The following is a 16,445-nucleotide window of genomic DNA, read 5'->3' as shown; positions in this document are numbered from 1 at the left end:
AATTTCTTAGGCATTATCCTTACCGAGAACAAGATAAGAGCTAAAGATGTTAACACAGAATTTGCTACTTCTCTGGAGGTGGTGCTTCAGTGGTGATCAAGGTTTCCCTGTGCTCCCAGGAAATAGAAATAGTTAATATGTTTATTTTTAGTTCTGTCCCTTCTCCTTTCCCCTTTCCCCGTCTCGCTCCCTTCCTCCCTCTGGCAGTGGCAGTAACAGATAAAATATCACCACTTTCTTCTTGGAGAATTGGTACTCTTGGGGATGAGACCTATTACTTTTCAGTGTAATGCATATAAACTTTGGTATGAGTTTGTTGTTAATAGATCAGTAGTATTTTTGTTACTTAGATAATGGAAATAGAAGAACAGAAGCAAAAGCAGTTGGAATTGCTTGAACAGATTGAACAACAGAAGTTAAGATTAGAAACCGATTGCTTCAGAGCTCAGCTGGAAGAAGAAAAAAGAAAAAAAACTCAACAGACTGGGGTAGGATGCAGAAAATCTCATCCCTATGTAGATTGTTGGAGGATAAGAACAATCAATCTTAGTGTTCAGAAAAGCAAAATACCTTTCTAATTTGTTTGATTTTTTTTTTAAATTGTATATGTTTATACAAACCTGATTGATATATATATATGTATATACATATAAGTAAGTTTATACAAACCTGATGACTTTCATCTTTCAGTTTCTAGACAGTGCTGATACGATGACCATGACTTGTATGCAGTGTGTGTGTTGAGCTCTTGAACTTCCTTGACACTAAGCGAGAGTGACAGATTACTTCATTTCTCAACAATGGACGTGCCAGTCTTTTTTATTTAAAAAAAAAAAGGCTATATGGAAGTTTACAATTATAGAACTTCAGTTTATGTAAAATACTCTAGTACTTGTTTCTGTATTTGCCTTTTGATTAGTAGCTTTGTCTTTTACTAGGTCAGCACTGCTCCAGCATCATACACCATACGTTCTGATGAAGATAAGCACAGACAGATGATTCGTATTTATCAGCAACAGCTATTACAGCAAAACAGGTATTAATTAGGGTACAGTTTTTATGTGATACTGTGTGGCTACATTTTCAGGGTTTATTATTTGGTGTATATGAAGATCTCACCAGGATTCCCTTTAGAACTATGACATGTAGATTCCTCGATTATGGCCACCCCTAGATTGAATGTAATGTATAAATACTTGAGAATGTAGGTTGTTTTTGTTTTCATCAAAAAAGAGTAACTTTTGTTTGCTTTGGGTAGGTTTCATAAGCAGTCTGTTGAAACAGCCAGGAAGCGATTACTCGAATATCAGACAATGTTAAGAGGAAAGTACCCGTCCATGTCAGCTATACCAGTGATACCTGGTTTTGTTACATCAGTGCCACTACCAGAATCTGAAAGACCCGGTGTTGCATCAGAACATGAGGATCAAGGTCAGAGACCCAAGCTGAGTCCTAACAAACAGCCTGTGCAGATCTCGAAATTAGAGCAACATTCTCAGGTTTCAAGCCAAAACTGCTTTCCACAAAGACAGGTAGAAACAACTGAAGTATTAGTCACTTCAGATGTTTTAGCCAAGCAAGCTTTGGAATCGCAAGAACACCAAAAGCAACTCTCACAGACTGAAGTACAACAGAGAGACTACAAATTGGTCGCTAAAGATTCTCAAATGCTTTCAGGTGCTTTATCACATGATAAGTCACTGACAGTACAGGATGCTAGAGAAAGAGCTGAAACATCTCGGGCAACAGCTTTTCAAAGTTTAGACTCCCAGCAAGTGTTCTCAGAGAACAATGAAAGTGTATCTTCTAAGTTAATTGAACCATCTTCATTCCTACCATTGGTAGCTGAGCATTCTTTTAGTTCTCTGCCTACTAAAGTCGAGTCTGGAGAAATCCAGCACCCCTTTTCAACTGCAAGCAAAGGTGTAGTTTCTGTAAGCCATTCTGTAGCTGGCCAAATGCAGGATAAGTCTTTGCCATTCTCAGAAAATATCATAGCCCAGCAAAGTAATTTGAAGGCTCTCCAAAAACAGTTAGACCTACAGAAGGAAGTTCTTCGGACAAGACAGGAAGCTCAGGAACAATTGCTTTTGTGTAAACAGAAAGAGTTAGAAGGGCAAACTGGCCTTTCTATATTCCTTCCATTAGTACCTCTGAATTCATTTGCTTCACTGCCTTCAGCCCAAGCTGAGTCAAGGAGAATCCAGGAATCTTCTCCAACCAAGAAAGAGACTGGAGTTTCCTCAGGCCATCCTGGGGTCCCACAACTTCAGGATAGGCTTAATTTTAAATTTTTCCAAGAACAGTTAAAAGCACAGAGGGACAGCCTTCAGGCTAGGCGGGAAGCCCAGGAAGTATTATGTGTGCATAAACAGAATGAGTTGGATGGGAGAGTATGGGCTGAACAGACTGGGTCCTCTTCTCTCCCACCTCAAGTAGCTCAGCATACATTTACTTCACTGCCTTCTGCTGGTCCTCAGTCTGGAAAAATCCAGGACCAGTATTCATCTAAGACTGAGAAGGAGCATCTCTCAATCCAGACTGAAATGCCCACATCTCAGGATGGGTCTTTAGGTTTCCCACAACAGTTCCAACCTTTGCACGATTGTTTGAAGTTGCTCCAAGAGCAGCTAGTTACACAGAGGGATGCTCTCCAGGCCAGGCATGAAGCCCAAGTGGAATTACTTTCATGTAAACAAAGGGATTTGGAAGATGCTAAGTCTGTGCAGATGAGTTCTTCATTCCTGCCAGTGGTCACTAAAACTGAACCTAGGAGAATTCAGAACTTTTATTTCTCTGAGAGGGATAGTGTTATTCCCTCAAGTAATTTGGGAATGCCAGCATTTCAGGATGCATCTCTTAGTTTTCCACAGCATAGTCTGCCACAGCAGGAAAATTTAACAGCACTCCACAATCAGTCACACCTTCAGAGGGTAATACTTGGTGATAAACAAGAAACTCAGGAATTTGTACACAAACAAAGTGAATTAGAAAAAAATTTCCCTTTTGAACAGACTGGCACCTCTTTGTCTCAGGGAGCTGAATCTGAAAGATGCCAGGAATACATGTCATTCAGGAGTGACAGTACTGTTCCCTTGAGCTACTGGAAGATCCCAAGATCTCAGGAAAGACTACTGGGATTTTCAAGACATACACAACCTCTGCAAGGTAATTTGGAAGGACAGCAAGAACAGTTAGACAGAGAAGAGGAGACCCTTCAGTTCAGCCAGAGATCCCAAGGGAATATATCTTCTGAACAGACTTGCCCCTCGTTCCCATCCCGGTTAGGGCAGCTCTCTCTCACTTCGTTGCCTTCTGCTGAATCTTGGGAACCTCTTTCAGCAGAGAGTGAGAGTAGAACTCCTTCAAGCCGTTTTCAGATCCCAGCATTGCAGGATAGACTTTGGAAGTTGTCACAGCTTATCCAGCCTCAGCAAGATAACCTGAAGTCACTCCAAGAACAGTTAGCTACACAGAGGGAAGCCATCATTCAGTCTAGACAGGAAGCTCAGCAAGAATTTCTTTTTCACAAACAGGGTGAGTGGAAGGGGAGAGTGTCTCCCGAGCAGGTTGGCACTTCGTCCTTCCTACTCCAAGTCATACAGCCTCCTTTTGCTCCATTACCTCCTAGTGAAGCTGGTAGAATCCAAGAATCTTGTTCAACTAAGAGTGATAATATAGTCCCCTCAGGTCATTCTGAGATACCAAGGTTGCCTGATAGACTTTTAGGTTTACCACAGCCTGTTTTGCCTCAACAAGATTATCCAGTCACATTTCAACAAGAACATTTGGATGCCAAGACAAACCCTCTTCCATGTAGTGAGAAAATCCAAAGAGAGTTGGTTTTGCCCAGACAAGATGCACTTGAGGGAAAGTCACCTGAGCATTTTCTCCAACCTCACCATGCTGATTTAAAGGCCTGCCAACGACAGTTAGATATACAAAGGGAAGCCCAAGAAGAATTCCTTTTGCAAACACTAAGTAAATTGGAAAAAGGGGTCTCAGCTGAGCAGACCAGCGCCTCTTCATCCTTATCCCACGTAGCACTGCCTGTTGCTCACTCTGAAGGAATGCCAAAGTGTTTTCCAGCCAGAAGTGACCTTGCTGTTTCCTCAAGTCATCCTGAGATTCTAAGACCTCAGGAGAGACCTTTGCATTTATCCCAGGCTGTTCTGCCTCAGCAAGACCATGTGTCTGCACAGTTGGGCTTGCACGGTGAAGTGCTGCGTTTTAGTGAAAAGCCGCAGGAAGAACTGCTTAGAGGTAATCAGACAAAGCTGATTGAAGGTGATGCTTCTGGGCAGCCTGTTTCTTCTTTGCTTCTATCCAAGGAAAGAGAACATTCGTTTATTCCACTACCTTTTGCTGAGGTAAAATCTCAAAACATTTGTGAATTGTATTCAGACAAGATTGAATGTGCAACTCCCTCTAGTGCTTCTGTGTGTCCAAGACTTCAAGATAGAATTTTGAGTTTTTCACAACCCATCTTTGCTCAGCAAGATAACTGGGGACTTCAGAAGCAGTTGGAGCTACAAAAAGAAGCTCTGCATTTTAGTCAGAAAGCCCAAGAGGTATTGCTTGTACAGACAGAGACAGCCTTGCAGCAGCAGACACAGAAACATTGGGAGACTCTGAAGGATTTCTTCAAAGACAGCCAGGTATGTATTAAACTTGAATATCTAAGAATTAAACATCACCAGTAACCCGATGACTCAGCCAAACTAAATACTTGTTTTACTCCTAGGCTGAAATAAGTTCTTAGTTATTGAGAATAAGTGGTTTGAACTTAACTGGGCTTTAATTTTCTACCTTAAATAACATGGGAATTAAAACATAAAAATTCATCTGCCTTGCATGGTGTTTATGAGGTTAATAGTTATTTGAAACTCAACTAATTTCAGCCAGTAGTTTGATACAACCAAATGCAAACATCATTAAAAACTCAGGCTGTGTTTTGAAGTTTTGTTATAAAGAGTTTTGAGCTTACCACAAGATTAAATTGTAAAATAACTAGTTAGCAGAATTTCTCTTAGGCAAATAGCAGACTTTGTGCTTTCTCTATAGCACTTTGTTGACATTTGTATAGAATCAAAATGAGTACCGTCTTTTTCTTTAATTGACAGTACTAACACCTGGTAAAAGTGGTGTGATTTTAGGCTGATGAACATTTGGACCTGCTGCTTGTGACTGAATTGTTGAGAGGACTCTGGTTTCTATTCATAGTTTCTCTATATGGGAGATAGTAGATCCCCCTATATATGAATGTGTCTATTGTCTTTTAAAAGACTGTTTTCCTAAATTTATGAGTTAGCCTGAACAGAATTCTACAGATCCTTTGATGCTCAGGAGAAGTTTGCATTCATGAGAATGTGAGGTCTGGGGAAACTCAAATCTAATCTCGAAAGGTGCAGTGGAGGCTCTTTTTGAGGTTCAAGGCTGTGACTGGTTGTTCTTTTCAGTGGAATTACTACCCTTTCAATATTAGAAGTACTTCTCATTTTTTTTAATCTATAGATAAATTTGTAATAATGTTGTTGGAGCTGTTTGTTTGCTTGAGCTACTAATTGAAGAAAGGAGATACAAATCTAGTAACTTCTTCACATGATCCTTCATCCTGTGTCATCCCCACCCTCATCTATCCTCTTTTTCAGGAAAATAAGCCCACAGTTGAAAATGATTTTGAAACCCAGAAGCTCAAAGAATGGCTTCCTCATCTCCACTATCAAGAAAACATTGGTCCTGCAGACGGGAGCAACTGTGATGGTCATCCGCTCCTTTCAGAAGGTAGTAATGCCAGACAAAGTGGTAAGATATTCATAACTGCATTCTGTTGCACTCATTGTCCTGACGCTGATTCTTTGCTTTCACCTCCTGCACTTGCTAGTTGAAGAAGTTCACTGTGTTAACAGATCTGTATTGTGCCCGACTTTGTCTTTTGACTTGATAGGTGTGCATCAGGACAAAGAACTGGGTAGGAGATTCTCAAAACCACCTGTAGCAAAAATAAGAGGTGGATTGGACTTGAACCAACATGAACTTAGTGCCATACAAGAGGTAGAATCACCAACAAGTGGCAGAACATCTATACTAGGTAAAAAGATGGTTTGATAAAATGATTTTTTAATAGTTTGCTAGTTTTCTATGGTTATTTCAGGATGCTAAATATTTTGTGGCTGTTGAAGAAACCTAGACTGTGAGTACTCATGAAGGGGAAAAAGTGGTTTATATAAACAGTATTTAAAACGTGGACTTAAAGAAATACATCATTAGGTAACTAAATTCTTTATATATGGGAGAAAGCAATTTATTGTAGACAAAAATTCTTTGTCTCCTTATTCTGACATTCTTGCTTCCCTCTGCTGCTTGCTGCTGCTGCTAAGTCACTTCAGTCATATCCGACTTTGTGCGACCCCATAGACAGCAGCCCACCAGGCTCCGCTGTCCCTGGGATTCTCCAGGCAAGAACACTGGAGTGGGTTGCCATTTCCTTCTCCTCCTCCTTCCTAAACCAGTTTCTTTAGGATATAACTTTTTTCTTTTTTTTTCCCTCTCTTTTCCCGTACTGCTCTTTCACCTCAGTACCTTCACTGCTCTTTTCCTTTATCTTTCACAGGATAATTATGGTGCTTAAAATTCTGGCTCTCAGGACTGTTAGAACATGTATATCTCTTTTCTGTGCTTCTTCAGAGATCGAGTTATCTGGAAAAATTTCTTCTGGTGATCCCTAATAAAAGTTTTATTTTCGTTTTATAGTTGTTTTTAGATTTTACACTCAACCAGATAATTTTATTGATCAAATTTATCCAAGCAGACTCTTTGAAGGGGGAAAATAAGCTTTGTTAATAGAAAGGTACAAGGAAGTTTACTATTGATACTAGCTATTTAGGTCTTGTGAAAGTTGCTCAGTCGTGTCCAACTCTTTGCAACCCCATGGACTGTATAGTCCCTGAAATTCTCCAGGCCAGAATACCGGAGTGGGTAGTCTTTCCCTTCTCTAGGGGATCTTCCCAACCCAGGGATTGAACCCACATCTCCCGCATTGCCGGCGGATTCTTTAGGTCTTAAGCCATAAAATATTGTACTTTTGTTTCTGGCTAAAAGAGTTTAAGAAGGTAGAAATTCTGAATAACTCTTAAGAGTCATTCCACATTTTGTTTTCTTCTTATGTCTTATGGAAATTATAACATAAAGTAAGTATTCTGTTTATTACTAGGCTTTGGAAGCTTTGCTTCATTTTGCACTATTTGGTAAAGACAACTATTCAGGAATAGAATGGTGATTTCCCTGATTGAGATTGAACATTGGGAATTTCTCACCATTGATTACTATAAATTAATGAGTTGTGTTTGAGATCGCAAAAATGTCGTCTTGCTTAGATGGGAAAGCTGTATATTCCCTCACCTACACCTCCTTATCCTTTAGCCCTTTTTCAATGAAAAGTACCCGATGTAAGTCTTGACAGTTTCCTTGTCTATACCTCTCCAGCACCCAACAGATTACCAGTTCTTTTCAGTTCTAGATGATCGACTCTGTTTCCATTCCCACTGCTGTTTCTAGTTGATTCACTTGTTTCCATTCCCACTACTACCCGTTTAATTCAGGCTGTCATTTCTTTCTTGAAAGACTGCTGCAAACCCCCATGTCTCCCTGTTTCTAGCCTAGCATTACTTTCATTCATTTTTCCATGATGTACTCAGAGTAATTTGCCTCTATTGCCCTGTGTTTAAAACTCTTTGGTAGTTTCCCCTTGACTGGAGGGTGAGTCTAAACTAAGTCTTAAGTCCCTAGCTTCATCCACCAGGGCCTTCATAATCTTGCTCCCTCCCTTCAGGGTTGAGTTTGGTGCTACTTTGTGGCATAAATTTTGCCTGGACTATTATGTGTCCTTCTCGTGTGCTCTTTGGGAGCTTTCATCATAGCCTTTATCACACTTCTTTGGGAAGTAATTTAATCACATAATTAAAGGCAACTAGTGCTAAAAGATTACAGCATGAAACAGCATTTCTTCTTGTCCCTATACACCCCTCACCCCTTAATCCTACTCACCAGACATAGTCACTTTTCAAGCCTCCTTGGTGGTGCTTCTTGTATTTGCTTCTTTAGATGGCAGTGGATTTTAGTAAAAACTAAGCCAAATACTAAACACCACTAAAATAATTTGAGATCACATTTTCTCTATTTGTGGAAATACCTTTCTTTAAGTTGGAAATTAAATGATACATTCTTTTTTTAATTGAAGGATAATTGCTTTACAGAATTTTCTTGTTTTCTGTCAAACCTCAACCTGAATCAGCCATAGGCACACATATATCCCCTCCCCCCGAACATCCTCCCCCCACCTTCCCCCGTATCCCACGCCTCCAGGTTGACACAGAGCCCCTGTTTGTTTCTTAGCCATACAGCAAATTCCTGTTGGCCATCCACCCCACATATGATGATGTAAGTTTCCATATTTCTCTGCATACATCTTACCCTCTCCTCCCCTCTCCCCATGTTCGTGAATCTATTCTCTATGTCTGTTTCTCCACTGCCACCCCATAAGTAAATTCTTCAGTACCATTTTTCTAGATTCCGTATATATGCGTTAGAATACAATATTTTATCTTTCTCTTTCTGACTTACTTCACTCTGTATAATAGGTTCTAGGTTCATCCATCTCATTAGAACTGACCTGAAGGCGTTCCTTTTTATGGCTGAGTGATATTCCATTGTGTATATGCAGCACAACTTCTTCATCCATTCATCTGTTGATGGACATCTAGGTTGCTTCCATGTTCTAGCTATTGAAAATAGTGCTGCAGTGAAGAATGGGATATGTGTGTCTTTCAGTTTTGGTCTCCTCAGGATGTATGCCTGGGAGTGGGATTGCTGGGTCATTGGTGGTTTGATTCCTGGTTCCTTAAGGAATCTCCATACCATCTTCCATAGTGGCTGTACAGTTTAATCCCCACCAACCGTGCAAGAGCGTTCCCTTTTCTCCACACCCTCTCCAGCATTTATTGTTTGTAGACTTTTTGATGAGGGCCATTCTGACTGGTGTGAGGTGATATCTTCTTGTTGTTTTGATTTGCATTTCTCTAATAATGAGCAGTATTGAGCATCTTTTCATGTGTTTGTTAGCCATCTGTATGTCTTCTTTGGAGAAATTTCTGTTCAGGTCTTTTTCCCACTTGTTGATTGGTTATTTGTTTTTCTGGTAGTGAGTTGTATGAGCTGCTAGTATATTTTTGAAATAACTCCTTTGTCAGTTGCTTCATTTGCTGTTATTTTCTCCCATTCTGAGGGTTGTCTTTTCACCTTGCCTATAATTTCCTTTGCTGTGCAAAAGCTTTTAAGTTTAATCAGGTCCCTCTTGTTTACTTTTGTTTTTATTTCCATTACTCTAGGAGATTGGTGGGTCATAGAGCATCTTGCTTTGATTTATGTCACCAAGTGCTCTGCCTATGTTTTCCTGTAAGAGTTTTACAGTTTCTGGTCTTACATTTAGGTCTTTATCTTTGTGTATGGTGTTAGGAAGTGTTTTAATTTCATTCTTTTATATGTAGCTGTCCAGTTTTCTCAGCACCATTTATTGAAGAGGCTATCTTTGCCCCATTGTATATTCTTGCCTCCTTTGTCAAATATAGGTACCCATAGGTTGATGGGTTTATTTCTGGGCTTTCTATTTTGTTCTGTTGTCTGTGTTTCTGTTTTTGGGCCAATACCATACTGTGTTGATAACTGTAGCTTTGTAGTATACCCTGAAGTCAGGAAGGTTCATTCCTCCAGCTCCATTCTTCTTTCTCAAGACTGCTTTGGCTCTTCAGGGTCTCTTGTGTTTCCATATGAATTGTGAAATTTTTTGTTCTAGTTCTGTGAAAAATGCCATTGGTAATTTGATAGGGAGTGCATTGAATCTGTAGATTGTGTTTGGTAGTATAGTCATTTTGACAACATTGATTCTTCCTACACAGGAACATGGAATATCTCTCCATCTGTTTATGTCATCTTTGAAGTCTTTCATTAGTGTCTTATAATTTTCTGTGTACAGTTCTTTTGTCTCCTTAGGTAAGTTTATTCCTAGATATTTAATTCTTTTTGTTGCAGCATTGAATGAGATTGATTCTTTAGTTTCTCTTTCTGATTTTTCATTGTTAGTATATAGAAATGCAAATGATTTCTGTGTATTGATTTTGTATCCTGCAACTTTGCTAAATTCACTGATTAGCTCTAGTAATTTTCTGATGCTACCTTTAGGGTTTTCTTTGTACACTATCATGTCATCTGCAGACTGAGAACTTTACTTCTTCCTTTCTGCTCTGGATTCATTTTATTTCTTTTTCTTCTCTGATTGCTGTAACTAGGACTTCCAGAACTATGTTGAATAATAGTGGGGAAAGTGGGCACCCTTGTCTTGTACTTGATGGAGGGAATGCTTTCAGTTTTTCACCATTGAGATGAATGATACATTCTTGACAAGGCTATTATTGCCTCCAAAAGGGGTGAAAATTGGTTTGGGGGAGATGAAAAAGTCTTACTTTTTATGTGTCAAGTACAAATGTACATAAAATGATATATGGTATAATTATTTACTTAATCTTTTTTTATTAATATATTTCTACTTTTATTTGTAGATAATGCATGTATTTGTAAAAATAGTTTCATTTAATATTTGTCACCTTTTGTAGTTTCATACTTTGTGAATACTATCCCTTGTCTTTGAAAACAGAGCTTCTGAAACTGTCTTTGAAGGACCAGGGTGTTCTCCATTCCTTTCAGACCAATATTTTGTTAAGTTACAGACCATGTAGTTGAATGTCAAAGCAATGTTATACTGGTATTAAAGTTTCCAAATGTTTACTCTTCCCCCCAAAAAAAGATATACAGGATATATATAGTTATTAAATTTCATAGAGTTGGGAAGCCATTAGGGGAAAAGTCTTTAAAAGGCTCCTTAGGTGGGTGATGATAAAGTTGAGAAAATCTGAGCTAAATTTCTTCTCTGTAGTTTGTTTATTTTGGCTTTACCTTCTAAGAGCATTGTCTCAGCTTTTTTTCTAACATTTCTTAGAAATTTTTATATTGGCTCTCAAAGTATAGTTTCTAAAAGCTTGTCCTCTTTTCTGTTTCTTTTCATAGCATCTTGCTCTTTCTCATGGATGCAAGATACTACCTACACTGAATATTTATAGGATTTTGTTTGTTCGGGTTCCTGTATTTTCTGTCTAGGTCCTTCCTTGTTTGTTTTTTTTTTTTTTCTCTCCTGTGTGAAATAATTTTTAAAATCTAAAATCTTGCATATTTCAGTGGAACACTGAATGGCTGGCTAATTGGAAATTCTATAGGTGGGGACCTTATTTACTTCTGGATTTCTTTGAAAAGGTGGCTTTTCACTGAGGACTGTCCACTTAGTACCTGTGGTTATTTTACCTGAGCAATTTGCAATTTAGTTTCTTCAAAGAAAGATCGTCCAGTTTTGATACCAGCCTGGCTGTTGGTGCTGTGGAGGCACACCTGAGGGACCTGAGTAGAGGATGTAGACTTCCTTTCAATACCCCTGATTTCCTTATGCCATTTGTTTTCTTCCCTGCCCCCTTGCCCCATTCTGTGCCTGCTCCCCCTGATTTCAGAGTGTAGCTGTGGCCACATGGCTAAGAGGATAGCCGGAAATCCATCGGGGTCTCCCCACACAGGCGTGAATCCTGTCAGCTGTGGCGCTGGTGCTTTTCCCCTTAGAAGGTGACCCTTTGACACTTTTGCAGTTTGAGGGTCTGCGATAAATTTGATCACAGTGTGTAGCATTCCATTTCTCCAGAGAATAAACCTTTCGTCTTCCCTGGGGATGATGTTGAGAGACAAGAATCTCCAGTGATGGGAGGGCTCTTTTCCAAGTACATGTTTTTAAACCTTCACCTGCTTTCAGTTCCCTAATACACACCTTTATTTTGTAATACATCTTGCATCTTAATTCTCAAGTTTTTCTGGAGTTGCCTCCAGTAAATTAGCTTCTACTTCTGAGTGTCTCGCATTCCTTTGTTTCCTAAGTGTTTATTTCAATCATAAATATTTATTTTACTTATAGAAATAAGTACTTTGAAAATCACCCTCAGGTAGACACCATCCAGGTCAGGAATTGGAATGTAAGAGAACTCCATAAACTCTTCCTTTGTACTCTTGATATTAACTCTTCTTTCTCTTCTCCCCAGGGTAAACATCTGAATTGGTCCCTTATACCACAGATTAGCTGTGACAGTTTTTGAATTTTACATTATGAATACATATTATACCTTTACAATATTAATGGTTAGTAAGTTCTCCTGGCATATTAAAAACTTAGTAAAATTGAAGTAAAACAATGTAAAGGCTGTGTGAAAGTTAAGCAGTTACTTTTTCTTGATACATTGATCAAACCTTTAAGAGTTTAGATTTTTACCCTTTTTAGTTTCAAGAAACATAAGTTTCTAACATCCAGTAAGTCAGTTTTTTTTCCTCCCAGGTAAACCTGATTTTTGTCAAGACAGAGACCCCCTGAGGGTCTCAATAAGCCGAGAACAAAGTTTTCTTGGGAGCCCTCTGGATTGTGATCCATTTGGTCGTCTTCACCAAGTTGCTCAGGAGAACATCTGTGGTGATGACTCTGATAAAGCAGGTGAGAGAGACAGGAATCAAAAGTGGAATTGCTGTGCACAAGAGTATGTGGGCAGAAGATAATTATTGTAGCGTTGCCTGTAATGAAAAATGGTAAATAACTTAAGTAAAACTGCAGTTTTGTGAAAGTGTTAAATGAGAGGAGAAAAGTCTGTTCGTGCATTTGAAAACTGTCTGAAATAAGAATCAATGTGTTAGTACAGCTTAACCCTTGTTGGAGATTGGGTTTCACTGTCTATTTCCTGTGTTTACATACTGTAAAATTTTTTCCATAAGAAGCCTGTATTCCATAAGCAAAAAGTTGAATAAGGAAAGTGAAGCTTATTTAGATAATAAGTAATTTCACATCTGTGGCATTCTAAATGAGCTGTTTTATGTTTAGTTTTAAATGCTGAAAAGTATTAAAGAACAAGTTATGTTCTTTAGGAACATAAATGTTCCTAACATTTAGAACATTTATGTTCTAAAGGAAAAAACTTTAAATGACTAAAATCTGCCACTCAAAGACAACTGATGTTAATTTTCTTGCTTTTGAATTTATGCATGTTTATAACAGGCTGTTTTTTATGTGTAATATTGACCCTACAAAGCATAGTTCCAGTACTGCTTCATACTTCTAAAGTATCTTTTTAAAAGTTGCCTTTTTCTAACCAGATTTCTTCTTATTTTAGCTATCACTTACACTTGAATAACTGTTACCTTAGTTGTATCTAGTGTTTAATAGAATGAGAAAAGAGCGAGACCTATTTTCTATATGGGAGTTTATAGAGAAATTGACTTCAGCATCTCCTTTTTAAATTGGAGATTGAAATAACTACAGATATAACTTCCAATGAATTATAGTTTTTGAAATTTTGAAATAAAACTATTAGCATTTTTTTTAGATTTAGCCAGTGAGTACTTAAGGGCTTCCCTGATAACTCAGTTGGTAAAGAATCGACTTGCAGTGCAAGAGACCCGGGTTTGATTCCTGGGTCTGGAAGATCCGCTGGAGAAGGGATGGGCTACCCACTCCGGTATTCTTTGCTTCCCTGGTGGCTCAGCTGGTAAAGAAGCTGCCTGCAATGTGGGAGACCTGGGTTCAGTCCCTGGGTTGGGAAGATCCCCTGGAGAAGGGAAAGGCTACTCACTGCAGTATTCTGACCTGGAGAATTCCATGGACTGTATAGTCCATCAGATCGCAGAGTTGGACATGACTGAGTGACATTCACTCACTCACTCAGTGAACACTCGGGTTCCTTTTTATTCTACCTGTCAGTGTCCTCTAGCCAGAGTGTGCCAGAGGACACACCTACACAGGAAAGCTGTGTGCCTTGACTTGCTGCAGTGAGAGAGCACGCACACCATGGGAACCAAAAGTGAGTTAGAGACAGGGTATCAGAAAGGACGTACTCTAAGACTTGGGCTTTTATTAGGTGATTTGGGGAGGGTTCAAGGAAATAGGGCTCTGCTTATTTTAGTATTGGATACTATCAGGAAGCAAGTGTGACTCTATTATTGGATACCTACAAAATTCTTATCTAGGAAGTAGGAATAATGGAGTTAGGCTAAGTAAAGCTGTAATTGGTTAAGCAGCAGTCACTCATGTCAGCCAGGATAAGGAGATGGTTGTTTAGACATGAGAACTGATGGTCTGATTTTTGTGTTGACCCATCAGTCACAGAGTGTGGCCTTCTCCAGTATTTGTATTCTCTAACACTGTACCTCTTTACCAGGAGAACTCCAAGGCACAGCCAGTAGTGCCAGGTCTGCTCCTGGCTGTCAGAGGCTGCTTGTCTCTTTCTCACAATCATTCTGGAGTGGTATTGGTTCTGCCTTGGAAGGGAGGGTCGTAGTGTTGTTACTGTCTTTTCCCTCCCTACCGCTTGATTCAGGTCATCACCTCACCTTGGGTTCTCAGCTTTATAGGTGCTACTCCCTAGCTTTGCACTCTGTACCCTTTGCTTTTGTAGGAAAGCAGGAAATGGTGCTTTGCTTCTCAGGAAAGCAGAAAATGTTGCCTTCCTGTAGCAATATGGGAAGATTAATCTCTTTAAGGCATTGCTTTAATGATATAACTTCCCCTTTTTAGGAACCTCCCACTGTGTCCCTGTTATCAGTGAGCTGTTTTCAAACCAGTGATTCTTCTCTTCCAGTTACTTTCAGGGACCTGTCCATTGAATTCTTCAACATCTTAAGTAACTTGACCTTGCTTTTCTCTCTCATTTTTATTTTTCAATTCTTATCACTACCCAAATGCTACCCTGGGTCACCCACCTCTAGGGGAATCTTTGGTTTGTTATAGATAATAACAGTTACAGAATTGTGATTCTGAAATGAAAAATCCCTAACTTATCTCAAAACTGGCTTTTGAGATGAGCTGCTTAAAAAAAAAAAAGCTCTATTAAGTTTCTTACTTTCTTCACTTAAAATCTTAGTGTATATAGAAGCAACCAAGTAACAGTTTAATGGTTAAATTTTGTCACAATATTTTTAATTCAACTAGGAGTCAAAAAATGTATTTAAAAACAAATTATATTTAAATATAATATTTTCTGTAGTTTTACTTAATTATCCATAATATAGATATCATTTTATGAATATCTATCTACACACATATATAGATGCATGTGTGCCTGGGGTATGTGACCTCTTAGAAAACATTTCTTATATAAACACTGAAGACACATTTAATTAGCATGATCTTTTAATATCATGGTGATAATGAGACAAAAGTTTTATATTTGGTGGGACAGTTTTAATTTTATTCTGTTTCAGAGCCACAGATGACATATGCTTTGGGCAGCTTTCTCACAAATGTTGGCTATTGAGAGTAAGAAAAAAACTAACTCAGAATACCCCAGATTACTAATAGTAAGATAGTATAATTTGTATGTGTTTTCAGTATGTCAAATGTAATTAGGAATGATAATTCATAGTAAAGGCAGTACATGCTCCTGTGATTTTAGACAGCACTGCAGGTTACGAAGAAGTCACATTTCTCCTTGTTCTCCCACGGGTTGCACTTTCTTTAATGTACATTTTTCTCAACTTTGAGATGAAAGTTGTACTTACGATTGAATATTCTTGCTTCTTTACTTAAAATGATGATAGAAGCATTTCCAATCACACTGGCTCTTTTCTAAAGGGTTTTTATTCATAGAATAATAACACAACTACAGTTTTCCATGAAAAAGTATATGTGCTAGCTATAAATATTATTAATGAATAATAACATGAATTTTTTTTCTTCTTAGTTAAAAAAAGAAAATTGTAGGAAAGCAGGAAATTATGCCCTCTGGTGCTAAGAATTTGATTTGTCATAATCCATTCCTTCCTCCTCCCTCCCCCTTTTAGTCAAAGTCAAGGAGGCTGTGGTTGAGAATTTTGCAGTATTAAGCTACGCTGTGGAGAGAGAAGGCCATACGTACCTGGATCCAACTGTTAAGGTTAGCAATTGTCTTGATGTGCCCTGCATCGTTCGAGCTGCTTGGCTTCATCTGGGTTCTCTGAGATCTGCTCTTACTGAAGTGGATCAGTGATGAAAGTAGCCAAATCTGAGCATCAGAAGACCACTCAGTGTACCTGATGCATGATCTCTGTAGTTCTGAGAAGCAAAAGAATAATTTAAAATAAGGGGTGTGAAGGGGTGTGTGTGTTTGTGTGTGTGTGTGTATAGGTGACTGGATAATTAAGGGGCTGGTGGGTAAGCGAGAGTTGCTTGTGGGTGTGCTTGTATGAAAGGCTGATAAGTTCTGAGCAATGATGAAAAGATTTTACTGCGGAACTTTATATAACTATGAAGGTTTCTACACTTGATCTGAGCTCAGAATTAATAA

The 16,445-nt window shown here is 38.7% G+C and overlaps 1 protein-coding gene and 2 non-coding genes across 6 annotated transcripts in view; all 3 read left to right on the top strand.

Annotated features, from left to right (window-relative positions):
- Nucleotides 1–16,445, top strand: part of CEP295 (centrosomal protein 295) — a 48,668-nt gene that overhangs the window by 22,710 nt on the left and 9,513 nt on the right. For all 4 annotated transcript variants that reach the window (XR_005723708.1, XM_040256487.1, XM_040256489.1 and 1 more), the window contains exons 13-19: nucleotides 351–488; nucleotides 939–1,036; nucleotides 1,259–4,658; nucleotides 5,652–5,784; nucleotides 5,948–6,091; nucleotides 12,476–12,628; nucleotides 15,964–16,055. Coding sequence is in view for 3 of the 4 variants with exons in the window: in XM_040256487.1 (XP_040112421.1) it covers nucleotides 351–488; nucleotides 939–1,036; nucleotides 1,259–4,658; nucleotides 5,652–5,784; nucleotides 5,948–6,091; nucleotides 12,476–12,628; nucleotides 15,964–16,055 (4,158 nt within the window). In the remaining variant the exon portion in view is untranslated. The remainder of the gene's footprint in view (nucleotides 1–350; nucleotides 489–938; nucleotides 1,037–1,258; nucleotides 4,659–5,651; nucleotides 5,785–5,947; nucleotides 6,092–12,475; nucleotides 12,629–15,963; nucleotides 16,056–16,445) is intronic.
- Nucleotides 16,140–16,219, top strand: LOC120874929. The gene has a single exon (XR_005723770.1). It is a non-coding gene; the product is annotated as a small nucleolar RNA U2-19 (small nucleolar RNA).
- Nucleotides 16,364–16,435, top strand: LOC120874928. The gene has a single exon (XR_005723769.1). It is a non-coding gene; the product is annotated as a small nucleolar RNA U2-30 (small nucleolar RNA).

Source organism: Oryx dammah, unplaced genomic scaffold (assembly GCF_014754425.2).
Source record: "Oryx dammah isolate SB20612 unplaced genomic scaffold, SCBI_Odam_1.1 HiC_scaffold_15, whole genome shotgun sequence".
Classification (NCBI taxonomy): domain Eukaryota; kingdom Metazoa; phylum Chordata; class Mammalia; order Artiodactyla; family Bovidae; genus Oryx; species Oryx dammah.
Note: the sequence above shows the minus strand (reverse complement) of the source record. Positions and strands in the feature narration are given on the sequence as shown.